This window comes from Carettochelys insculpta, chromosome 8, assembly GCF_033958435.1.
Source record: "Carettochelys insculpta isolate YL-2023 chromosome 8, ASM3395843v1, whole genome shotgun sequence".
Lineage (NCBI taxonomy): Eukaryota > Metazoa > Chordata > Testudines > Carettochelyidae > Carettochelys > Carettochelys insculpta.
In genome coordinates this window covers 24,318,166-24,344,336 of record NC_134144.1, presented here as the reverse complement: position 1 = coordinate 24,344,336, position 26,171 = coordinate 24,318,166, and the positions used below count along the sequence as shown (strand labels likewise).

General features: G+C 43.9%; 1 protein-coding gene across 1 annotated transcript; it reads left to right on the top strand.

The window, feature by feature from the left end:
* Positions 1 to 2,784: 2,784 nt before the first annotated feature.
* Positions 2,785 to 26,171, top strand: ZC3H15 (zinc finger CCCH-type containing 15). The gene is made up of 10 exons (XM_075001567.1): positions 2,785 to 3,038; positions 11,148 to 11,249; positions 14,966 to 15,077; positions 16,607 to 16,759; positions 17,998 to 18,089; positions 22,003 to 22,185; positions 23,543 to 23,689; positions 23,833 to 23,934; positions 24,534 to 24,660; positions 25,387 to 26,171. The coding sequence occupies exons 1-10, from the start codon at positions 2,961 to 2,963 to the stop codon at positions 25,572 to 25,574; spliced, it is 1,284 nt and encodes a 427-aa protein (XP_074857668.1). The 5' UTR covers positions 2,785 to 2,960; the 3' UTR covers positions 25,575 to 26,171.

Sequence of the window (26,171 nt, the reverse complement as noted above, 5' to 3'; positions counted from 1 at the left end):
CTGCCAGTGTGTTTGCTACTACTAAGTTACTGTAGCCGGCAAATTCCAATAACTGGAAGCCTCGGTCATTAGTCAGTTCATTACAGGAGGGCCCAATGAGATTCTGCCAGTTGTTTATGGCGTCCATGCCTATTTTAGCATTCCAGTCACCTTGTACAATTACAATATCTTTTTTCGGGATTGCATCTATGATATTCTGAAGCTGACTGTAGAAACTTTCCGTGTAATCATCGTCATAGTCAGTAGTTGGTGCATACACTTGAATGACGGTAATGTTGAATGGTGAAGCTTTCAAGCGTATGGACATGATCCTGCTAGCTATCAGGCAGCAAGCTAGAACTGAGTTCTTGATGTCTTTATGTATTAGGAAACCTACTCCATTAAGGTGTTTATCTTCTTCTCCACTGTAATAGAACAAATGGCCTTCGTCTGTTCTGCGCTCCCCCAAATTTTTCCATCTTACTTTGCAGAGTCCAAGGATATACCAGGTGTAGTTTTTCATTTCGTAGGTCAGTTCTTTAATTTTACCTGTCTGATTTAGTAATCTTACGTTCCATATGCCTATGGTTAGGTATTTTCTTGAGCGCAAGGTTTTTGGTTCACCAGTAGCTGACTTAACACAACCGTCCCGGTGGACGACAGAATGTGCGGTCCTTGTTAACCCAGGCAACGACCAATCCTGTATGGAGTTAGTTATGTTAGTTGTCACGAGGCATGTCTTGGGCAGATTTCAAACCTACCAGAGCCCATCCCTCTCCAGGCGGCAAGAGCGCCATTAGCCTGCCTCCTTACGGAGGCAGTTGCCAGTCTGCACCACTAGGAAGACATGGGTCATCAGCAGGCTACAACTTTTCGCTTTTCACCCTCCCATGGTGGGAAAAGCTAGCTGATCCTGACACTGCTGGCTGCAGTGCCAAGCATGCACCACACCTTGCAGAACAACTAGAAAAACTAGATGTACACAAATCCATGGGTCTGGATGTAATGCATCCAAGGGTACTGAGAGAAGTGGCAGACGCCATTGCCGAGCCTTTGGCCGTTATCTTTGAAGACTCTTGGAGATCGGGAAAGATTCCAGAATGAATGGATGAAGGACTGCAGTGCACCATCAGCAAGTTTGAGGATGACATCAAGCTAGGTAGATACACTGAGATAACAGAGAGATGATCCAGAGTGACCTGGATAAATTGGAGAATTGGGCCACAAGAAATCTGATGTGGTTTAACAAGCAGAAGTGTAGAGTCCTGCACTTGCGACAGAAGAATCCCAAGCATTGTTATAGGCTGGGGACCAACTGGCTAAGCACCAGTACAGTGGAAAGGGATTCTAGGGATTCTAGTGGGTGAAAGGCTGGATATGAGCAAATAGTGTTCCCTTGTAGCCAAGAAAGCTAATGGCGTATTTGGGTGCATTAGGAGGAGCATTTCAAGGGGATCTGGAGAAGTTGTTGTTGCTCTCTATTCAGCACTGGTGAGGCCACATCCGCAGTACTGCATCCAGTTTTGGGACCCTCAGTATAGAAAGGATATGAAGGTGCTGGAGCAGGTTCAGCAGAAGACCACAAATATGATTAAGGCGCTGGAGCACGTGACCTATGAAGAAAGGCTGAGAGATTTGAGCTTATTCAGTTTGCAGAAGAGAAGACTGGGGCGTGATTTAATAGCAGCCTTCAACTTCCTGAAGGGGTGCTGTGGAGAGGATGGAGAGAAACTGTTCTCAGTGGTGACAGAATGAGTAATGGTCTGAAGGTGCAGGAGAGGAATAGGTTGGATATCAGGAAAAACTACTTCACCATGAGGGTGGTGACGAACTGGAATGTGCTGCCTAGAAAGAACATTGAATCTTCATCCCTAGAGGTTTTTAAAATCTGTCTTGAAATAGTCATGGCTGGGTTGACTTAGCTGGGGCTGATGCTGCTGTAGGCAGGGGCTGGACTTAATGACCTCTTGAGGTGCTTTCTAGCTGTGCTTCTATGACTCTGTGAATCAGAAAAAACACCTTCCTGCCAGTGTTCCCTTTCATTTTATTCATGTACAGTCAGACTAAATGGCTATGAGCACCAACACACTCCAATGTGCTCCCCCAGCAGAAACACACTTAGAGTGACATGTTGGGGTGTGCATGCATCTCCCCTCCCCCAGCGCCCATCCCATGCCTCTGCACTCATTGACTGCATGGCTTCAGGTGAATGCAGAGCAGACCAGCTTGGGGTGGAGGATGACTGATGGGGACATGCAGCTAGTCGTGTTCCCCCCGTCTCCACTTGACACAGCGCTCCTATCTGTGGGCACTGGGGGCCTCGGCTAACCAATTAAGCGACACGTGAGCTGCCGCCCCCAACACTGGGCTGGCGGACACAGTGCTCGGCTCTGAGGATAGCCGCTGAGCCACCGGGCGGTGCCGCCTCAGGCCTGCCTCCCCGGCCGCCTCCCACCCCCGGCTCGCCCGGCCAGCCACCACCGAGTTACGCGTCAGCATAAGGCAGCCAGCGCGCCGCAGGCAGGTCCCCCTCCCGCTGCACCGGTTGGTTCCGGGGCCCCGGGCGGCCGGGAGTCCCCCAGCGGGCCCCCGGCGGTGTGAGGGGGGGGGTGCAAGGAACGGGCTCCTGCCCCTCCGCCCGCAGCAAGGCCAAGGTCCTTGCCCTTCCCTCGGCAGCGGGGAGTCCGGCCTCCCCTGTCACGTGATTCCCCTCGCTCTCGGGTGGTTTAGCTCGCGCGGAATTGTGGGAAATAGCTTCGCACGCGCTCCTCCTTCAACCCCCGCCCCTTCCGCCTGCGCGCGCAGCCTCGCGAGAGCGCGTCGGGGTCGCGGCGGTTGGCGGCCTGTCGCAAATCGACTCAGCCCTCTGCTTTTGCGTTGTTGGGCAGCGAGCTGCGGCCTGCCCGGGCTCCGCGCGCTTTCCGGCCGCCGCGCCGAGAGGAGCCGAGCGAGCGCGGCCTGGGGCTCGCTCCCTCCCCGAGATGCCCCCCAAGAAGCCGCCGTCTGCGGCGGGGGCCAGTAAGAAGGCGGATCAGAAGAAAAAGGAGAAGATCATCGAGGTGAGGGGGAGGGGCTGGCGGTCTGAGACACGCCTTAGCGGCGGGGTGGGGGGAGGGAGCCGAAGTGGGTTCGCAGCGGAGCCACAAGCGTCTCGAGCGCGTCGCGTCTCTGGTGTGTCCCCGCCTCGCTTCCGGCCGGCGCTCTCCTGCTCCCCAGCCCGGTGCTTGTCGCGCTTCCTTCTTCCCCTTCCGTTGTCAGTGCCGCGGTGTGCGGGGAGCCGGGACCGCACCCCGCTCCCTGGGAGATCGCCGTCGGCCGGACCCGACCGCCTCTTGTCGCTGCAACCCCCAGGAAACGGCTCTCGGGTGGCTGCAGTGGTTTTAAACTGACTCACTTCAATCCAGGGTGCAGCTGCTGCCCCCAAGGGGGGAGGCGCCGCTGACGGGGTTCTGCCTCTCTCCCAAACCACCAGCCAAATCTCTGAACTCACTGCTGGACTAGGGCCCTTAGCGGCTCTTCTCACCCCATAGGCCAGGGTCGGGCCTTCGTAGGGAACAAGGCTTCACAAAAGCTTGTATTCGCTGGCTCGTTAAAGCACGGGTATTAAAGCTTGCAGCAAGACCTCTGAAAGAGGGGAACCTGTAATTCCGAATCAAATCAGCTCGGTTCCAAACTTGCCCTATGGTCTCTTGTGTCATGGTATGACTTCAATTGCGGATTTACTACTGGGTTAATGTTTACTTCACAAACCTAGTATGAATAAATTTAAGATTATTGACTAGTAACCATTTGTTTTCTATTTGTTTTTTAAACAATGTCTGTAATTCATACAACTCTTCTTGACAGTTCAGTAATTTCACTGTTTATTATTTTATTTAATGGAACGTGTAACATTATATAATACAAAATCAAAAAGCAGTCTAACAAAATAACATATTAGTCTTTAAAGTGCTGCATGACTGCTTTTTTTTTGTTTTGTTAGAATACAGACTAACGCGGCTCGCTCTCTGTTACTCTTATACAGTACAGGTTTTTTGTCACTGAGATTCCTTCTGAGTATCTGATTCTGGAAATTGGAAAATAAAATTGTTGTGGGGCAGGGGCATAAATATACTTCAATATCTAAGCAAATTGAAGGAAGAAGGTTTGGGAAATAGATAACTTAACAATTTTCTTTTAAAATATAAAGTTACAGATAATTGTTTTTGTTACACTTCCTAAACTTCCTTAGATTGGAGTGACTGTCTTGGAGTCTTGGTTGCTGAATTATTGTTCTGTTGAATATAGTTGTAGGAGAGCACTAGTCCACAAAAATTCTTATTTTGTAGCTGAAAAAACAGGTAACTTGTGTTTGACATTTTGAAATAAGATCACAAGCATGATAGTCCATGTAAAGTAATGGTGTATTAAAGGGACATACAAAAATGAGGCAGTGAAACCCGCTTCACTTTTCCTAAGTCAGGGCCTGACTACATTACAAAATTAATATATGGAGATATACATCTCATAGGCTGTGTCTACACTAGCCCCAGACTTCGAAATGGCCACGCAAATGGCCATTTCGAAGTTTACTAATGAAGCGCTGAAATGCATATTCAGCACTTCATTAGCATGCGGGCTGCCCTGGCACTTCGAAATTGATGCACCTCGCCACCATGCGGCTTGTCCTGATGGGGCTTCTTTTCGAAAGGATCCTGCCTACTTCGAAGTCCCCTTATTCCCATCTGCTCATAGGAATAAAGGGACTTCTAAGTAGGTGGGGTCCTTTCGAAAAGGAGCCCTGTCAGGACGAGCTGCGCGGCAGCGAGGCGCGTCAATTTCCAAGTGCCGCGGCCGCCCGCATGCTAATGAAGCACTGAATATGCATAATAATACAAAAAGATAATAAGACAAAAGATATCATACTTCCCCTATATAAAACTATGGTACGCCCACATCTTGAGTACTGCGTGCAGATGTGGTCTCCTCACCTCAAAAAAGATATATTGGCATTAGAAAAGGTTCAGAAAGGGCAACTAAGATGATTAGGGGCTTGGAACAGGTCCCCTATGGGGAGAGGCTAGAGAGACTGGGACTTTTCAGTTTGGAAAAGAGGCGATTGAGGGGTGATATGATAGAGGTATATAAAATCATGAATGGTGTGGAGAAAGTGAATATAGAAAAATTATTTACCTTTTCCCATAATACAAGGACTAGGGGACACCAAATGAAATTGATGGGTAGTAGGTTCAAAACTAATAAAAGGAAATTTTTCTTCACACAGCGCACAGTCAACCTGTGGAACTCCTTGCCCGAGGAGGCTGTGAAGGCCAGGACTCTATTAGGGTTTAAAAAAGAGCTTGATAAATTTTTGCAGGTTAGGTCCATAAATGGCTATTAGCCAGGGATAAAGTATGGTGCCCTAGCCTTCATAACAAGGGCAGGAGATGGATGGCAGGAGATAAATCACTTGATCATTGTCTTCTGTTCTCCTTCTCTGGGGCACCTGGCATTGGCCACCGTCGGCAGATGGGATGCTGGGCTGGATGGACCTTTGGTCTGACCCAGTATGGCCATTCTTATGTTCTTATGTTCTCCTGGACCAGGCCCGAGCTCCAGGACCTACTTAGCATGTGGGTCAATAAAGAGACGTTCCTGAACCCCTCGGTCAAGCAGAGGAATGCCACCTCCTATGCCTGTTTGGCCACTGCCCTAGCGGCAAGGGACCACTCTGCCCACACCATGGAGCAGGTGCAGGCAAAAGCAAAAGAATTCAGGCAGGCGTAAACCCAGACCTGCAACACATGGCCCAGATCTTGGGTAAGATTGGCCATCTGCACCTTGGACGGGGAGCTCCACCACCTCCTGGGGGGTGATGACACTTCCCCTCCAACATCCCTCATGGGCATCGTGGTGGAGGTCCGCTCCCCACAACTGGAGCCCAAGAAGGAGGACCAGCAGCACCCTGGGACCCAACCCCCACCAGAACTGGAGGTGAACGTTGCATCCAAGGCCAGCAGTAGCACCCTGGTCAGTCACTCTGGATTTGAGGCCCCTCCGGGTAGGCCACCTCCAGGGCATCCCCATAGCTGATCTAGTGACTGTCTGGTAAGTACCCTGCGTGTCACACACCCCAGGATATGGGGGCAGATGCAGATGGGGTGTGCTATGAGCCTTGCCAGGCTGTCTTGGGTGGGACCTTGTGCTGCAGGTCTGATATGTGGAACCATGTACAAGGCAGTGTGTCCTCCGGAGACAGGGAGCTCACCAGCCCCTGCCATGGCTGGAAGGGGGCTAACCACACAAGCACTGGCCTGACCCCAGACACACCAAGGATTGTGGTTCCCAGCATGCAGGTATGCTCCCAGGCAAGAGTCAGCACCTGCTTCCACAGACAGTGCTATAAGCCATATGTAGGGTGGCTCTGGAGTGGGCCAGGCCATGTCCAGCTCATCTGCCATCCACGTGGGGACCCCTCTGTGGTTGGACACCAACCCCTTGGTCTCTAGTCTGTCAAGTGGTGGGGGCCTTCACTGTGCAGCCTGGTCCCTGTGTGGCAGGGCCCACTATGCAGGCCACACATGCCTGTGCTCCTGGGACATCTTTGTCCCATGGCTTGGAGGGTGTTGGTCGGTGCTCATGGTTGGGGCAGAACTTCAGGGGCTCTGTTGTGTTCAAGACTCACCATCTCCCCTCTTTGTCTTCATTACAACTGGACCCACACTGAGCGAGGCCCAAACCAGCCCCGCCACCCCTCCCTGCCAGGGCCAGGCAGCCGTGAAGTAGCACCAGGGTGAGCCAGCACCCCCTCACTGAGGTGGCAGGCCTGCGGCCAGAGGGGACGTTCCTGGGCATGTGAGGACCTGCAGAGGGCCCACGCTGCAGCTCTCTGGAGGCTGTCCAACCTGCAGGATGACTGGGAGCGGTAGTTGCAGCCTGCGACTAATTGATGTCCCACATTGACACCACCACCGACGTCTGGGGAGACCCTGTGACCCAGCCACCTGTGGCTGCTGCTGCCACTCCCCTCACCATTCCCCCACTGTCCTGCCCGCGGCAGTCATCCTCCAAGACTTCTTAGGTGCCTGGCAGTTGCTGAGGGCTGTGCCTGCTCCCCCACCCTTCTGCTTCCCCATTGACCCACACCCGCCCCATGATTTCCATACCTCCTCTGCATGGCTGCAGCCCTCCACACTCTCCATGGGTTGATCCCCCCCCCCCGTCCCAGGTATACCCTACCCCCCCACCCCATATATATTTTACTGTTCTTGCACCTTGTAATTAGTTGATTACCTTTATTTTAAACATGTTTATCTTGCTAAAAGTAAAAAAGTTGTTTGTTCACCACCCCTGCATCCCTCTTTACTGGGCAGGAGTCACGGAGGTGGTGAAGGGCTCCTGTCGATCATCCCAAAGCAGTTGGGAACCCCCAGCGTGGCAATTCTGGCTATGGTCTGCAACATGGATGACCCTCCGCAGCAGGAGCACGTTGATGGCTTTCATGACTTGCAAGGGGAGGAGACCAAACATGTCAGGGACTGTGGGAGGGAGTCCCTGAGTCCCAGGGGGCTCCCTGGCTCCTTCCCATCCCCTTGCCCCATGTGAGCCTGTCCCACTGGCAGCAGGTCTGTGCGAGTGGGAACAGGGCTGTCCTCCCCAACCCTGCATCCCTGGCCCCCACCTCCCAAGGGTCCCCCTTGGGTGGGACCCCCCCCAAGTGCAGGGCCTGCAACCCTAGAGTGCCTTACCTGAATGCGCATGGCCCTGACAGTGGACTTTCCCATGCCAGGCTGGTTCCAGACTTGATGGAGCGGTAGTTGTCCATGGTGGCAAGCTTCCAGGGGGATGGAGGGCCACAGCCGGGTGTTTTGTCTCCAGAGGGTGGGGGTGAAAGCGAAGTAGGTGCAGATCTCCAGAAATGTGTTCTTCCACATGCGGAAATTCTGGAGCCACTGCTGGTCATCCCACTTCCCCAGGATGAGCTGGTCCCACCATTTGGAACTGGTGCTGTGCCTCCAGACTTGCCCGAATACCTGAGGGGCAAGAAGGAATGCAGCTGGGCCTGTGTGGCAGCAAGGGCATGCTCCTCAAAGGCAGGGTCTGCATCATCTTCCCTGGGGAGGAGGAGGAGGACAGCCGTGAGGCTGTACAGCAGATGTTGAAGCCGCTCTGAGTGGAACCAGTTCAAGCCCAGAGGTTGCTCTGGCACCATGGCTAACTGGAAGGCACAAAGTCTTGGCAAGCGTGAGCCTGCTGTGGCAGCTGTGCTGTCCCTTGATGAGGTAGACAAGCCTCAGCATGGGCAGGGAATGTGCGTTGGGGGATGGGGTGGGGAGGGGGCCTTTAAGGGCGCTCCTTGCCAGACCTCCCAGAAGGGATTGCTGGCCGTGTGACACTGTCTGATGGTGTTTTGGGGGCCATTCTGTCGAGAGAATTGCCAGGTGGTCTGGCCCCTTTCTGTCAAGAGTAGATTAGGTGTCTGGCTGCAGTTTGTCTACAGAGCTTTTGTTGACAGATCGCTGTAGTGTAGACATACTCCTGCTGACATGGCACTTTGTGCACAATGCTCAGAAGCACGTTTTGTTCGTCTTTTTTGTTTTTGTAGAGGCCTCGAGCAACGAAGCATTAGTGTAGACATGGCGTAAGTGGATGTTGTGGGTAACTTATATCAGTGGGGGAGATCAATGACTTTTATCAATGTAGATGCTTATACAAGCTGCTTTATGTTGGCCTCACTTTGTAGGGTATACCAGCCTTTATATTTGTTGTGTTAAAAAAGCTATACGTTTATTGGAAAGGGGTGGAATATTAGAAATGTATACTGAATACTCACTAATTCGTGATTATTTTTAATGGTTAATATGCAGAACTTTAGGAGCTTTAATTTCTTAATGGTTTCAATAAAAAATAACCAGTTTATAATGTCCTTGGTTTTTTGGTTATTTTGATAGGTGGCTTCTGCTAGTCATGTTTCCCAAATTATGTAACCAAGATGTAGTCACTGGATGACATTTTTTTTCCAATGGTTAGCAATAAAGTACTTATTTTTTCTAATCTGAATTGAATGAAAAAGCAAAGATTGACTGCAACCTCTGTTTAAAGCCTCAGAAAAATATAGAGCTGCTAATAGGTACCCAAAAGCAATTGAGTGGAACCGATGTAGAAGATCTGCCTTCCATAAACAAAATGGAAATGTAGGGAGACAAATTGCTGCAGAGGTTTGCGAACAGGTGCTTTTGGCCATGGAATGGAGGGTACTCAGCAGTTCACTGGATTGAACACAAAGAAAGCGGGTGCTTTTTCTTCAGTAGGTTCTGTTAGAGTATGAATCTTTGAAATTCTACTTTTGTGGTGGTGTACATTGGCTGGATGGGGAGGATTTTATGGGCAGAGGAATTACAGTAATGGAGAAGAAAACTGTTTAAAAAAATATGGAGAGAGAGATGGGTATTTTGCTGTCCTATAAAATTTTGGGGCACAAATATTCAGGCAAATTGGAGACATTGTAACATTTAATTCGGAAAACCATTTGTTCCAACTCCTCTGGGGAAGGCAAATGACAAACAAGGACACGTTGCCGTAACAGAAAGTAACAGTAAGCGGGAGACACTTCAGTCTGGAGACCCTAGGGTAACTATTGCCCTTTCAAAAATGCCAGACAATATCAATCATCAAAAAAATAAACATAACCTCCAAGTCTATTTTAAGGCTATACATGTAGTTTGTATCTTTCCCACAGTTTGGTGCATTTAAATAAGCCTTTTCTGCGCAAACTTGACACTGCTGGTCCAAGAAAATATTACGTTTCAAGTATCTCTCTATTCTGTCTTGGCATATCGTTCTCTGTAGACTAGATCAGTGGTTCTCAACCTACTTAGCATTTTTGGCTGTTTGTTCAATGCACTAGGTATTATGTGGGCCATCTCCACGCAATATATATTTCCTGAATGGCCCAGAGGTTGTCACATAGGTCACAGCTGTTTGCTGATAGGGTTTCAAGTGGCCCTTGGGTTGAAAACCACTGCAGTACACATAATTTATTTTGTGTTGCACATGGAACTTGGGAATAATATTGTTCCACAAGTCAAAGGTGTGAGTGATGCAGGCTAGTCTCTTTTTCTTTAAATGTGAAGCTCTGTATTTTTTACAGGTTTGTAAGGTTGACTGTCATTAGTACAGGTTGAATCTCTCTGGTCTCCAGCATCCGTGGTCTGGCATGATTTTAGTTGGCTGGACAGCCATTTATCATGGGTGTAGTCAAGTTTCTAGCTGTCCTGTAAAGTATGGTTACAGCCACCAATCCTGGCTCTGTGTTCTGTGCTGTTATTTATTCTAACTATCTTCTAAGAGCCCAGTAAGGAGAGAAAGTGTTGGTAATGCTGATAAGACAATATTGACCTCCTGTGGTTCAGCAGGTACTCTGGTTTGACACCTGAGGTGCCAGAGTAGAGAAGTTCAGCCTGTACAGAACTCTCCAGAAGGAAAATAAGGGTTTAGTAGTTATTTTGGAGCATAGTCCTCAAAGTGACGTGCAAATTGACATGGTAAATTCAGCACAACAGATGGAATGTAAAAGCGTATTCTGTCAATGTCATTGCTGCTGCTGCAACGCGTTGTTGGTTCAATCATTCATAAATTTCCATTAGGATTGATGTACAGCATTGGGAGATTTAATTTCATCGTTTCTTCTTCAGTCTTTTGATGCTGTCTCCATTCAAGTGTTCTATATCGAAATGTAGAATTTTACCTCATTGTTGATGTTATGACCAGATTACATTATTAAAAATGATAATGTTTATTAAACTGGAAGTTATGCCCATATTTTTTAAAATTTCTTTTAACTAAATCTTTGAATACCCTTCTTGCTCTTTCTTAACTAACAAAGAATGAATTATAATTTCTGGATGCTACCTGCTACCTTTAAGAATAATATGGCTTGTTTAAAGTGAAAAGTCTCCATATTCATTTTAGGGGATAGTGTTTAATTTGATGAGACCTTCATTTTTTGCCTAATGCAGGACTAAATATTGCCCATCCTATTCCTCAGATCAAAGTAGCTTTGGGGAAAACAATGCTGGGGATGGTATTGGTAAGTTGAAAACAGTAAAGTTTTGTGGTAACTTGAATTGAACTTTGCATAAAACTGTTTAATCACTGAAGCATCACTTACACAACTCTCTTCTAATTAGGACAAAACCTTTGGTCTAAAGAATAAAAAGGGAGCCAAACAGCAGAAATTTATCAAGGCCGTGACTCATCAGGTTAAATTTGGTCAACAAAACCCTAGACAGGTAAGCACTTAACTTATTTATTTCGCACCAATCATAATTTCTCATGTAGAAAGGTAATGAGATGTTAATGATCAAATTTATTATTTACCTATTGTGTTTTGGTTAGCGCAAAAGTTTATTCATTTGATTTAAATGTATTTTTTAAATTAAAAGCAGTTTGTCAGACACTAATTTCCTTTATTTTTTATTAAGTCAGTGATTAGTTTAAGAATAATGTAGCATCAAATCTAGAAAAAAAGCTTATATACTTTTTTACGAAAGCTTTCTGCTAGTGAAGATGTTTACATATTTAAAAGCTTTCCAGGAGTAACAGGATTAGCCAACATTTCTATGGAATGCTTTTAATCCAAACATTGGGGCAGTAATACAGTGTATGAAAACCAGAAGGTAAACAACTACAGGTTGTGAACCTTCTTGTTCTGGCACTCTTGGGACCCCAACAGTCCCAGACCACAGGTTTTGCAAGACCCTGGTAAATCAGTGCTCTCCCGCTAGACTCCAGCCCCTGCTTCTGGACTCCTTTCCCTGTTGTCATCCATGCCACTTCCTAGTCGCAGCTCCCCAGCCACCAGCATCCTGTTGCAAGCCCAAGCCATGGCATCCAGGCCCCTCTTCTGGTTGTGCCCCATTTTTCCCCCAATTTAGGTTATATATTCCAACTTTATTCTAACAAGGGGAAATTTTTTTTTCTACTTGTAAGGTTAGTTAAACACCAGACTAGGCTTCCAAAGGAGGTAATTAGAGGTTTTTAAGAGCAGGTTGGACTTTTTGTTAGGTATGTTCCCTGCTTCAGGAGAAAAAGGTCATGACTTTTCCCTTCCTTCCAAACACTTATGTGGTTGTAGGCTATTTCTGGAGATGGAACACTCGCTGCATGGTGTGGTCTGCTGCTTTGTAATGGTAGAAAGAATTCTTTTCCGGGATGTCTGGGTGTGTCTTAAATTTCAGCCTTGAGGCTCTTCCAGTGGCAGGGAATTGATTACCATATAGGAGTCAGAAATTTTCCCCAGGTCAGATTGTCAGACACCTTGAGGGTTTGTTTGGTTTTTTTTCCTCTGCAGCATAAGGTGCAGATCACTATTTAGGATAATCTGTGGAGCCCTGTGAAATTCTTTTCTAAAAATATTTTTTTCGTTTTGTTTCATGGGAATTTTGTGATTCGTAGGGGGTGGGATCAGGGGGTGTCCTTGGAGCAGAGAAGCTCCACACTGGCAGCTCTTGTTCCCTCTCCAGGCATTGCAACCTCCTGCAAGGAGTTGCAGTACCACTTCACTTTGACCCAGCATGCCCCACTTCCTCATGCTACTGAGGATCGTGTGCACCACGCCATAGCAGCCAAGTGCTATTGCTGATGTGCCACAAGTCATCGTATTTGGCCATGTCAGCTTCTGTCGTGCTGGTGGGCGGGGGCAGTTGGGCCAAGCCTGAGTGGACCTGTAAACCTGTGCACCAGATCACAATGCAAACAGCTGGGAGTCAAGTTTTTAGTTTGTATTGGTAAAGCACAGGATTCTAATAATTTCTTTAAGTTAAAATGTGCTGAGTCTCCCTGCACCCTCCGTATGCTCTGCCTACTAGGTTGGGGGATGTTGGCACACAGGTCTTCTACCCTCTGGTGGGGCAAAGGGCTTCTGCCAGAGATGACTGGTGACCCCTGGTCTGGGGTGCACAATTTAAAGATTGGGCCCCACCAATGACTAGAGTCCTAGCCCTCCTAGAATGCTCCTCCTCTTACTGTCAGCAGCCTCCAGTTTTTGCTCCTTAGTGGAGAGGCAGTGGCAAACAACTGGACGCTGCAAGAAGGGGCTGCTGATTTAGGTCTGTGAGGAGAGGCAGCAGCAAAAGCATCAGTTCGTCGCTGCCTCTTTCCACGGCCATAGCTCCCAACTTAGAAGCTTCAGCCGTTGCCATGTGGGGATGGAGCCCAGATGGACTATGTGAGCAACCCAACAAACTGCAGAAGTTTAGCCACTCCTGCTGTATAGGCTGTGTCTGTGTCTACATTAGCAAGTTATTTTCAAAAAAAACCCAGACCTTTTCTGAAAGAACCCACAAAGCATCCTGGATAACCTGTGTATAGACTGCTTCTATCTGAATAACACCATTACCTATTTCTGTTGTTGCTTCTAGTTTTTCTAGTTAGCTGCTGAGAGAAATTGACATGGATTGTGTCAGTCTCACAGTTGCCCACTACTAAATAGCTATTGTAGAAGTCACCAGTCTCTTGTTGATTTTGCTCAGTTGCTGCTTTTTGAACAATACCAGGAGCAGGTACTCGATTACTCATAAAGTTTTCACCTCCACAAAAAAAGGAAACTACACAAGGTATGTCCTTGTATGTCTTTTGGACTTGCAAGGTACAGTGTTGTATTAGGATTAGACTTTAAATTTTTTGGCCCCCAAACAACCAGGAAATTTAGAAGTGAAGGAAGAAAACTTTCAACATCTAGTCCTAATATTCACACACACCTGCGACTAACCCTCAAGAGTTAAGGACAGGCATGTCCTGAGGTACAAAGGAAGTGCTTCTGAGTTGAGAAATAAATTCAGCTCTAACTCAACAGATGTAACAAAGCCACTCTGTACATGTAATTTCAAAGAGTAAATCGTTAAAATACAGATTTTTATTGTAGTTTGGAGGTGCCATTTCCTCCACCTGATGCAAAGTAGGATTGAAATAGGCTTTCTAGGTGGAATGTCATTAGAAATCAAAATTGTATAGATAATATGGTGTCTTTTTTAGGATGACTATTAGCCCAGAATCAGTTTCCCTTTATAACTATTTTGAAGCTTTGATAGCTTATGATTCAATTAGGGGGAAGAAGAGCTTGCTTTTAATTCTGCATTGCATCAAATTAGCCTCTTTTGGCCTGTCTTCATTCTTCTGTGCCAGTGCAGGTATTTGAGTGTAGGTCTTTTCCCTACCAGTTTAAGTAACAGATTTACAATGAGGGAGGCTTCATTTTTAAACTACTAAAAGGAGATGACAGGTTGACAGTCTCCCCTTTGTGTTTGTAAATATGGGTTTTCCCTTTAAGATTGATTTGTTGTCTCTTTACCATGCACAGTTCCAATGCAACTACGTTTTCCAGACTCATACGCTACCAGTTATTTGCAGAACACTGTAATGCTGAAGAACAGCAGACAATAAAATTTAAAAAAAAAATATGACCAGGTGATGCAATAAATAAGACAACTTTCAAAGCCAGGCTTTCTAACTGATTGCTGCAGATACATGTAAAAGGAAAGAACACATATTTTAGGATTTTAATAGTATTGTCTCTACCTCTGGAAATCTTGGGAAATAGTAACTAGGTGGAGTGTTGGCACTGGATCTGTAATTGAGTTATTCCTCTGCTGTGAAGGTTTGTGTTGCCTAGAAGATGGCTATCCTGTGCCAGCACCAGCGCTTATTTCTTATTCCATAAATGTGGAACAAAAATAGAAAAGGGTCTTTCATTCATATTACTGTATCTTAGCCCTAGTTGATTTGCAATATATTAATGTACCCCTATTGGGCAACAGACACTAATACAAGGAAATAGTAGGAAAAGAATAATGTTGATATCTCCAAAGGGAGTGACAGTCATTCTATATGACACACAATTCATATTGCATGCTACATGATCTTTGTTTATCTTTGATGCTATAATATAGAGATAGCAATTTCACTGTTCGAAGTAGCCTTTACCATTCACTTCAAATGTGATGTCTAGGTTGCTCAAGCTGAAGGTGAAAAGAAATTAAAGAAAGATGATAAGAAGAAAGAATTACAGGAACTAAATGAACTCTTCAAACCTGTAGTTGCTGCTCAGAAAATTAGTAAAGGTAAATAAAGAGTTGTGTAATGTATTAATTTGTAACTCATTCAATTGATACTTTACATAGTTTGCAAAAAGTGTTTACAAAGTCAGTTCAATGTTCCTGTCTATAAGCAAGCGGTTATTTTGTGAACAAATATAACTAAAATGGATCTGAAGAGTTATGTGACATTTAATTCCAGACATTGTGAGGTCATAATGTCATTGACCTGAGCACAGAAATTTGCACTGATTTCAGTAGTGATTTCATCATTAACTTTGGCAGGCTGCAGAAGCAGATTCTCTGCTGCATCCAGTTTTTCATGATGGAGGGTGGGCTGTTGGAAGCAGTTGCACTTTTTTGGTTCTCTGCCCTGGATATTGCTAAAGTGGAGTGCACTCTAGCTACTGTCCTGCTCCAATACTCTCCCTGTTCAGAAGCTGCAGAGAACTGGTTCTGCAGGCTCCATGCCATCCATACACTTCCTGCCCCAGTGGACTTGCGTATAGCTTTTGTTCTCTGTGTGCTGCCCCTTAATGTTCAGTGGTGTCTTTTACTTTGCAAAAGTATAACTGATTGATTATTTTAATTATGTAAGCAAGGAGTACTTCAAATTAGCATTATCCCCATTTTACAGAGTCGTGGTTTGTTATGTCATAGATGAGATCTTTTACTACAAAGTTTTCTCAGTATATCTCTGCTAATCAGGTGTGTGAGGAAAAAACACACTCCCTAGCTGACCTAGCCTGTGCCAGCCAAAACTCCAGTGTATACACAGCAGCACCAATAAGAGCGCTTCTGTTTGCACAGTCAGCTTTGTTTGGGGTGGTTTTGGTAATATACTAGCCAGAAGAACTTTGGACACCCAGAGTAGGGAAATATACCCGTAGAGCTACATTATGTCAAATTAACTATCAGTAGAGTCTGTTTAGTGTGAACTACCCTTTATCTTTCATATCAGATCACTGACCAAATCAAACATTTTTTTTTGTCTGACCCTGACCCTAACTGTAAGTGTCATTGCCTCATTAAGACTAAATCCTAATAGTTTCATAGCTGCAGTAATATGTCCCATCGCAGTGGTTCAGTGTCTGTGAAAACATTTGTTTCCATTAACTATGTTGCTTTGGAGATAGCTGGTTGCCACTGAAAATACCATGCTTTATGGAGCGATATAGGAATGAAAAAGAGGAAAATCAATTAACCCTTTTGATGGTTTTAAAGTGAATTTGATTCTTGAATCAGTAACTTAGTATCTAGTGTAGCAAGCTGCAAGTGAGTCATATGTGTTAGTCACACCTTGATACCAAATTTTCTTAAATATCAAAAGGCCTTTAAAATTGGACATTGAGAACAAACCCCACAACAAGATGGGTATGAAGCATACCGTACATGAAAGACAGCAACTTGATAGTGGTATTGAGTCAGACTGCGAGAAGTTAGTAATGGTAATTATACTCTGAATAGCTTCGGTTTTTAGAATTAACTGAATTTTAAATGTGATTTAATATTTTGCCTGGAAACTTTACTAAAATACTAAATGTCATGTGACATAGGTGCAGATCCCAAATCTGTAGTTTGTGCTTTCTTCAAGCAAGGACAGTGCACTAAAGGAGATAAGTGCAAGTTTTCTCATGATTTATCTTTGGAAAGAAAGTGTGAAAAACGAAGTGTTTACATCGATGCAAGAGATGAAGACCTTGAAAAAGGTACGTTTTTTCTGGGAAATGGCTGCCAACATACTTTTCTGGTGCCGGAGCTCTAATAATGAGTTCGTGAGCTCTTTGGACCAGGGATAGGCTTCTCGTTCTGCATATGTACAACGCAGCAGAGTCAGGATCTTGCTTGTGACTGGGAATTCTAGGTGGGTGATAATATAATACTGAGCGGTTGCTAATGGGAAAAATCATTCAACTTCATATCTGCAGGAGAATATTTTCTAGTCCCTCGTTTGATGGATCCTTATAATATGGACAGATGTGCCACAGAGCAGCAGTCTTTAAACCCTAGTTTGTGGCGTATTTCCAGGATAGAGGGGGCAAGTCATATAGAAGTGGCTTCTCTTCTTAGAGGTACTTAAGATACCCAGGATTTAGAAAAAGCATATGAGTTGCAACTCACAGAAATTAGTAGTAGTAGCATAATGTGCATGCACTGTGTTTTAAATTCAGGAAGCTTGGAAAGCTGCTGTTTGTGGCTTAATTTCTCAACAGCACCTATCAGTTGAAAAGACAGTGCTCTCTGGTTTTCCACTTTTGTTCAGCTGGGGTTAGAGCGCTAAACTAAGGCATATCAATTTATTTTTGCCATTGTCATGCTAGACTAACACAATGTTATATGCCCTTCCTCCTGAGTAATGTTTTGACCTGTTAGAGCAGTGCACCAGGGCCATGTGCTTGGTTTCATTGTTCTTCTTAGTGTTCCATCCCTTCACTGGCTCTCTTCTTCAATGGATGCTTCTTGTGTGTCACAAAGGATAATAAATACACGTCCGTCCGTTGTCTCTTCTCCCCCGCCACCTTGACTTACATGTCAGCTTACCTTCTCCTGCTCATGTGTTCATTTGAACTTCCTTCTTGGGCACCATCACTCCTGTTCCATGTTTTCTTCTTTTTTTGTCCAGTTCAGTCAACACAGATGTAGAATCTCAAATTCTATCTTTTTTTTGTTTTGTTTTTTTAAGCATACAAGGTTAGGTAGAGGAGGCAGTGTAAATTCTTTAAAATATTCTCAAAGCAAAGGTTTTAAAACCCTTTTTTCAAAATAAAAACACATGAGGCTTTGAAAATGTTATTTATATTAAAATCATAGTTAAGAGCCTAGACTTGAAAGAATTGCTTTTATTGTAACTAAACTGCAAAATTCAGAGCACATTGATTGAGAGTTAGTGTATTAGTTATAATTTTAGATGGACGTAAAACCAACTTTTTTTGCTATTTATATCTAGATACAATGGATAATTGGGATGAGAAGAAGCTGGAAGAAGTGGTGAACAAGAAGCATGGTGAGGCGGAAAAGAAAAAACCCAAAACTCAAATAGTATGTCCTTTTCTTGAATTGAGTTGCAATAGTTATTAGCTATCATTAGAGGGAATGAAATTTGAAAAGGTATTGGATTTTTCTACTAGAATGTCTTGAAATCTTTATTTTAATTTTTTTTGGAGCGGGGGTAAAAGTTGACTTGCATTATTTTATCTTTCTGTATTTCGAAATAAATAGGGCTCTTTTATAATTTGACTTAACAGTATGAAGAGTAATCTTGGTACATTATTGGATGTGCTTTCACTACCCACTTTCAAGATTCAAGTGTTCGTAGTTATATGTGCTAATTAAGTTTGCTTACATGACTGATTTTCTTACACATCTTTGATTGTGAACCTAAGATGTTAATATCGAGGATGTGAGTGATGTAAGAATAAATTTGAATATTGATTAGGCTAAGTCAGTCACACCAGAGCAATGGACTGGACTAAAACTGAGTCCTTACCAATGCTCCCAGGATTTTACCCCGCGACCCTGCTCGCTGTCTACGGTGGGTCTAATCACAACGGGGTTTCAGGGTGTGTGAACTGCGCTGCTATGGTGTGTTTACCCAAGGAAGAAATACGGACGAGGTATTAGGTTCAAACAGGGAGAAAGGGTTTATTTAACAAAGCAAAAGTGTGGATTATGGTAAGCTAGGTGACACAAAATATATGGACCCTTGTTCTTCTGAAATAAGCACAGGATTTGAATACTAATTGGCTTATAGCCTTAAACAACAGGTAACTGCTATAACAGCACTGCTATCTAACCCCTTAGCTACTTACTGCGCTTCCGGGACAGGCTGTGCAGTCTTCGATGCATGCTGTAAAATGGAAAGGATAACTTCAGAGCTGAATATTGTATTTATTTATTCCTGGATCTTCCTGAGGTTCACCAGGTCGCTCGACCCTTGGCCGACTACCGCGGGGAGCAGATCTTACAAAGAATAGGAATTTGCCTGCACTAAGCTAGGTCAATTCTCTAGTTAAGTGGGTTGCCCTGCTGGCCAAGCAGGGGAGAGCCCAGTATATGCGGGGTTTCCTTCTGAGAGGTTATCCCCTTAAAATGGTGCTGCCTATTTCAACCACCTTGTTATGGTAGCCCTTTATTGCAGACCCTCGTTACCCCTAAGGGGTTACAAAAAACACCAGGGTTTTCCCTTTATAGGGTTATCCCTGGCTGCTCTACCCTCCTAAATAGGGGGGAGCTTGTAGCTCTGGATTATAATTATAAAGCAGTTTGCCTAACTATTCTTCTGTTTGCATGTAATAGTTTTAGGCTAGACTAATAGCATTGGCCTCCTGTGCCTTTACAAAGAGACAAGGGGTACAAAATATAAGACGCAGATCATGGACTTGGGGAAGTCCCAATCCACTCTCTGTTACAAAACTATATAAAGCTATCCTTACATTAACTGCTCACCAAATTACTTATATTGGCTTTAAACCCAGACCACAAATACCTCCTTATTCCTGCTCTGTAATCCAGGCGCTGGGCCTGTAGTTCTCTTCGAGCTAGGAAGTTATGACCCTCACGGCGCGCCTGTACGGCAGCCGCGTCAGGTCAGATAGTAAAGGAGGAAGAAAAGGAGAGCCAGGAGGAAAAAACGGCTTGGTGTACAAAAACCTCCTGGATTTTTTCAGGAACAACCGTGATATTTCAGACACTGGCCCGAGCTAAGGTCGGTGACTGGAAATGCAGGGTCACTGCTGCGGTTTCCCCATGCAGGGCACCGTTGTTTAGGCGGCGCAATCTGCCGGGCAAACCCTCCGGATAAAAGAACCGGAGGCTTACTAGTGATTTTTCGCTCTTTGTAGACTGGAGCTCTTCTGGTCTTCTGACTGGAACTCTTCTGTTCTTCGTTGGCCCACGGTGGCTAGCGAGCGATGACTGACACGCAGGTCAGCTTCGGCTCTTCCGCCAGCGATGTTCGGCTACAGGCTCAGTCCAGCTCTTAGCTCAGTCCTTCTCTGTAGTCTTCTTTCTTCTTTGTCCGCTGTCCTCCGAGGTCAGGTCCGGAATGCCCCAAGCAGGGCTGCTCTCCTGAATATATGCTGCCTGGATGGACCTGTTTGGAAACTAGTCCCTGCCAGGTCCTCTCCGGAGTTACAATGTATCAAGGCGGCATTTGTTTAATACATATGTATGAGGATCCTAAGTTAACCAATCAATTTGAAATATTTCAAACATAAGCTTAATTAATATTTACCGCCCTATGAATATTAATTGCAACTGTCATTCTCCAACTGTCATTTTCCAGCGGCCATTTTGTGTATCTAAACACCATTTTAACAGTAAATACATTTTATAATTTATCTAGTTTTGATGTGGTTTGTGAGGGAAATATGTCACCACGGCTGACAAAGCAGATTATAGAATTTAAATGCTTAGCTTAAAGACTGTTTGGTCAGGATGCAGGGCAACCACACAGACACCACAGCTCATGGACAGGGACATATATTTCACCTCAGAAGAGGCTTTTTCTACAGTTAACAGAGTTAGAGATGGGGACTAAGAAATATTCCAACTCTGACTGCTATATCAGTACATGCAGTTTAATATTTTCTGTAATGCCAAGCTAATTAGGATGTTCTAGTCCTTGGTGGAATATTTTAAGTTGTGACATTAACACATTAACTTGTATCTTGCCTCGGCTAGCATCAGTTTAAATCTTAATACTTTATACCTTTATTTTCCAGTTGAAGTTCCACAGTGTTATCTGTGCAAGCTAAAAATGCAAGAAAATGATGGTTATATTCATGCTATATTATTTCACACTAAATGTTATCCATGACACAGTTGGAAGTGAAATGTGAGAGAATGGTTTGAGATCGACAGTTAAATTGATTGTTAAAGTTGCCAGGTTGGCCACTATAGCATCTGAAGTGTCCTGTGTACAGGTGGGGTAGGACTGCAGTGGTAATGCATGCTATTCCTTCAGTATGCTTCAAAACCTGACCTGGAAATGAGAATCTCTCAGACTGAAAGGGTACAGACTCCATATTCATTACATTCATGATGTTTCAGTTTGAGATTGGCGAGAATATACAAAAACTAGCCTCTCTGTAAGTTTGGGTACTTCTCAGTGAAGAACAGAACATAGACCACCAACTCATTTCACAGAGACACTGAATTTATACCACTATACACAACAATCATGAGTCATTTGAGGTATCTGTTTTTCCCAAATTAGGGTAACCTAAACACAAAAAGCTGCTGAAAAATGTAGGGGTTTTTTGTTTGAGTTAATTGGTTGTATTTGTTTGAGTGTTGTTCATTGTTCTTTAATCAAAATATATTCAAAACTATTCTTTCGTGGACTTCGCTTTTAATGGTCACACAGAAATGTAATATGACTAGATGTGACGTACTGACTATTGCTGTAGTACTGTTCCTGAGTTAATATGACAAACTCATTTTACCAGTTTACTTAGGTGCAGTAGAGAAGGCAGGATTTGGAGGTAGTAACCACTCTGTGGCTACGTCTACACTAGCCCCAAACTTCGAAATGGCCACGCAAATGGCCATTTCGAAGTTTACTAATGAAGCGCTGAAATGCATATCCAGTGCTTCATCAGCATGCGGGCGGCCGCAGCACTTCAAAATTGACGCACGTCGCCGCCGCACGGCTTGTCCCAACAGGGCTCCTTTTCGAAAGGACCCCGCATACTTCAAAGTCCCCTTATTCTCATCAGCTCATGGGAATAGGGGACTTCAAAGTAGGTGGGGTCCTTTCGAAAAGGAGCCCCATCTGAACGAGTCGCGCGGTGGCGAGCCGCATCAATTTCAAAGAGCCGCGGCCACCCGCATGCTAATGAAGCACTGAATATGCATTTCAGCGCTTCATTAGTAAACTTCGAAATGGCCATTTGCGTGGCCATTTTGAAGTTTGGGGCTAGTGTAGACAAGGCTTATTTGTTTCGTACAGGTATGCAAGTATTTCCTTGATGCTATCGAAAACAACAAATATGGCTGGTTTTGGGTTTGTCCTGGTGGAGGAGACAACTGTATGTACCGCCACGCTCTGCCTCCCGGTTTTGTACTAAAAAAAGACAAAAAGAAGGAGGAAAAGGAAGAGGAATTTTCTTTAGAAGATCTGATAGAAAGAGAGGTAAAGTAAAATAAATAGCTAACTGTCTCATTCAAGCCTGAATATCATATAGTTTTAATTATTTTTAGCAAAGTATTCTGAAAAGAAGTACATTTTTAAAATACACTTCTGGCACCGACTAAAATGATACTCTTTGATGTTTGAATCCACATGGGTGTTAGAGTTGAAATATGCTCGGTAATCCTTTGAAAATAATCAAGCCTCTCATTTGAAGCTGTTAATTTCTCCAGTGGATTCACCAGATAAGAATGCAAAGTAGAGTTTCACTTGGGCTGGGTCTACACGTGCCCCTTTCTTTCGAAAGGGGCATGTTAATGAGCAGGTTCGAACTATGCTAATGAGGCGCTGCAATGAATATGCAGCACCTCATTATCATAATGGCAGCCGCAGCGATTCAAAAGTGCAGCTTTTTGAATTGTGTGCTGCCTGTGGAGATAGGACCTTCCGAAAGGACCCACCCCCCCAGTTTTTGAAAGCCGTCCTTCCGATCACTGTTCTGTAGAAAGGAAGGGGCACATGTAGACCCAGCCTTACTGTTTACCTCTAGAGGGCAGCACTGTTTTTAAGTCAGAATTTTGACTTGTAATGCACTTTCTGAGAATAGTACATACTATTGTAAACTTTGATTTTTCTGTAGGTGGTAGGCAAAATAAGGTGGTTTAAAAGTAGCATTTGTGCGTGTTGTTTAAAAGAAACCTGTTGTGGTGTGTGGGTTTTTATTTTTTTTTTTATGTATCTCTTTTCAAACCAGGAAAAGTACTGCAGTTGAAATTCACATTTTTACCTTATATTCCTCACTACAATATCAGTGGTGTAGTAATCATTTTTTAAATATTTCCAGGTTACTTATAGTAGTAAAATAAAAAAGTTTAGATACAGATGTATCGTTGCTTTCGCAATTCAAATAATCTCAAATTTGGCTGTATGGATCCATTTTTACTCGTAGTAAGTCAGAGAAACAATCTCATTACATCTCTCTTGTTCAGAAAAGTTCTAGGAAGGAATGATTGTGAGAGGAGAGTTTCTTCATTTATGAACGAAAGCTTGCCCTGTGGATAGGCCAAACCATGGGAGATAAGTATAGTTTAGTAGTATTACCAATACTTCCACTGCCTCCTGGGCTCTTAGACATTTAAAGTAAATTAGAGCTAAATAACAGCACAGAACATGGAGAGCCAGGACTGGTGGCTGTAAACAAACTCTGTGGGACTGCAGGAAACTTGGCCATGCCTTTGATAATTGGACTTCTATCTAACTAAAATCATTCTAGACCATGGGTGTTGCCAGACTAGAGAGATTCAATCTGTAAATAATTGTGTTCACAAAGGTTGTTAAAGCTAATATCTTTATTGTATAGCGTGCTGCCTTAGGACCAAACATTACGAAAATCACCCTAGAGTCTTTTCTTGCATGGAAGAAAAGAAAAAGACAAGAAAAGATTGCAAAGGCTGAGCAAGATATGGAACGGAGGAAAGCAGATTTTAAAGCTGGCAAAGCACTGGTGGTATGTTCTCCACTCAGTTACTAATACTTGTAAGAGGAAATGATGAAATACATTTTATAGTGAGCTGGCTTGAAATTCAGCTCTCTGCTTTGCTTCATGTGTCATGTTGTTTGAACATATCTTGCTTGCTTCCCCATGGATAGATCAGCGGACGTGAAGTATTTGAGTTCCGGCCTGAATTGGTTGATGCAGATGATGAAGAAGCAGATGACACACATTATATTCAAGAAACAAGTGAAGATGAGGTAAAGATACAAGCATTAACTCTTTTTAACTACTTTATATTGTTGTTAAAATTTCAAATTTGGAGATTAACTTTTTGGTTTTGATAGGCTTTCATAAAAAAAAGTAATTGTGATTAAATTTGAGATATTTGGCTACTGCTTAAATAGCAGGTGCCCCTTTTTAGTTTGCCTATACTTAGTAAGTTGGACCTCCCTGGTCTGGCACCCTCAGGACCTGACTGGTCCCAAACTCCCAAAGGAGTATGTTGGACTGGGAAGGCCTGGCCTCTGCCCTTGGACAGCAGGGTGGGGAAAGGCAGCAGCCTCCCTGCTGGGCTCCATTCTCCAGCCACTGGGCCCCCAGACTGCACTGTGCCACCCTCAACACAGCAGGCTACCAGCCCAACGAACAGCCTCTGCTCCCTGCGGCTGGCAACTTCTGCTGCTGGGGCTGTCTGGTCTGGCAACATGAGGACCACTGATGTTGTTGAATCAGAGTAACCTGGCCCAGAGAGATACAACATGTCCCAAACAAAATAAAACCTGCAATAAGAAAAGTTACCAAATCAGTTACAGAATTTATGCAAAGAAAAAAAAAATTTTTTTTCCCCCTCCCCTAGGTTGAAGATCTTGTGAGGGTAAATGATGTAGACTTGAACCTGTATGTCCCAAAGGATGTAGATGAGACTGGTATTACTCTGGCTAGCCTTGAGCGATTCAGCACATACATTTCAGTGGGTAAAGATGGTAAGTTCACTGTTTAGGCATAACTAAGTTAATGGACAACAGCATTTTATTTCAGGGTTACAGGTTTTTCCAGTACCCAAGTAGAGAGAGGCTCTGAAGAAATGTTCAGTGGACAGATTTTTATGGTGGTTATGCCTTAATGCTGCTTCATGTATTATGTTTTGCTACAGGTTACCTGTCTTTTCTAGTATCAGGGAAAGGAATGACTATGGACAGATTTTTTTTTTTTTAAATTAAATAAATGCCCTGTGTGTTTGTGACATCTTGTTTAGTATTTACAGTCTTTTCTACTTGTAAGATAAATCACTTAAAATTGTATCTTGAAACTGGGGAACATATTTCTTCCGACCTTAGTGTTTTAGTAAGCCAATGAATAATGACTCCAAAAATCTGTAAGTTTAAGGTAGACTTGCTAGCTAACTTTTCAGGTTATTTATTTGTTAAAGGGCCACTCCTGTGAGCAAACAAGTAATCCTTGAGTTCAGTCAGATGAATTGCATTAGTAGGTGCTGCATAGTCAGATGAACTTGCCATTAGTAGGTGCTGCATTTGTAAATCTTAATAGAATAATTACCCTGCGGTTTTTCTGGTTTCCTTTTGCATCAAAACAAGTGTGTATATTCTTCAAGCATGTAACCTTGTTGATGTTGATAGATTTTGTGTATGCAAGAGAAATGACTAAGAATTTTTAACGGTAATAGGCATAAAAATTGTTTTTATTTTCAGATAACAAATTGAGTGAAGCTTCAGGAGGTGGGATAGAGAATGGTGAGCAAAGTGATTTAGAAGAAAATGAGGTAGAACAACAGGAAAATGGAGTAATAGATGCAGTTCCTGTTGATGAAAATCTTTTCACTGGAGAGGACTTGGACGAACTAGAAGAAGAATTAAACACTCTCGATTTAGAGGAATGAACAAAAATCAAATCAGAAAATTGGAATCTACATTACAAAATGAAAACTGACAACAATAATTTTTTCATCTAGAGTTCTTAAACAGGATGTTTATGGTTTCCCCAACTGATTCTGGAGGGCACGCCAAACACTAGAAGTACTTCCTTGAGTTTCCTGGACTCCATTCTTGACTACACCTCATAATAAGCTATTCAGAGTAGTTAACAATTGAACTGAGAGCTGTCATCACAGAAGATGAGGTGTAACTTACAACTAAAAGTAGGAAGTGTGTTTAAATGGATTTATTACTACCAGGTGGAGTATACAGTCAAAGTAAATATTCTTCATCCTTCACAAGAATTCCATCTTTTAATGAGTTACTTGAGTTGATATAGAAACTGGCTAAAATATTTGAGCAATGTACTCTAAATGGAACTGATACAGATTCTGATGTTCATGCTCCTGTAAGTATTGGTAAGCTTTAATTCTTCAGCTGGATGCTAAAGATGAAGATTCAAGAATTGATACAGCGTCAGCTGTGGTGCCCTGTGTTTAAAATGTTTTAAACTTTACCTTTTGCCAACAAGGTTGTAAATAAAGATGTCGACTTTAAAATCA

Excerpts from the sequence above, each read along its gene's own strand:
- ZC3H15 (XM_075001567.1), top strand. The coding sequence starts at position 2,961 with ATGCCCCCCAAGAAGCCGCCGTCTGCGGCGGGGGCCAGTAAGAAGGCG. Across the intron at positions 16,760-17,997 it reads AGATGAAGACCTTGAAAAAG|ATACAATGGATAATTGGGAT; the intron begins GTACGTTTTTTC and ends ATTTATATCTAG. Across the intron at positions 24,661-25,386 it reads CATTTCAGTGGGTAAAGATG|ATAACAAATTGAGTGAAGCT; the intron begins GTAAGTTCACTG and ends TTTTATTTTCAG.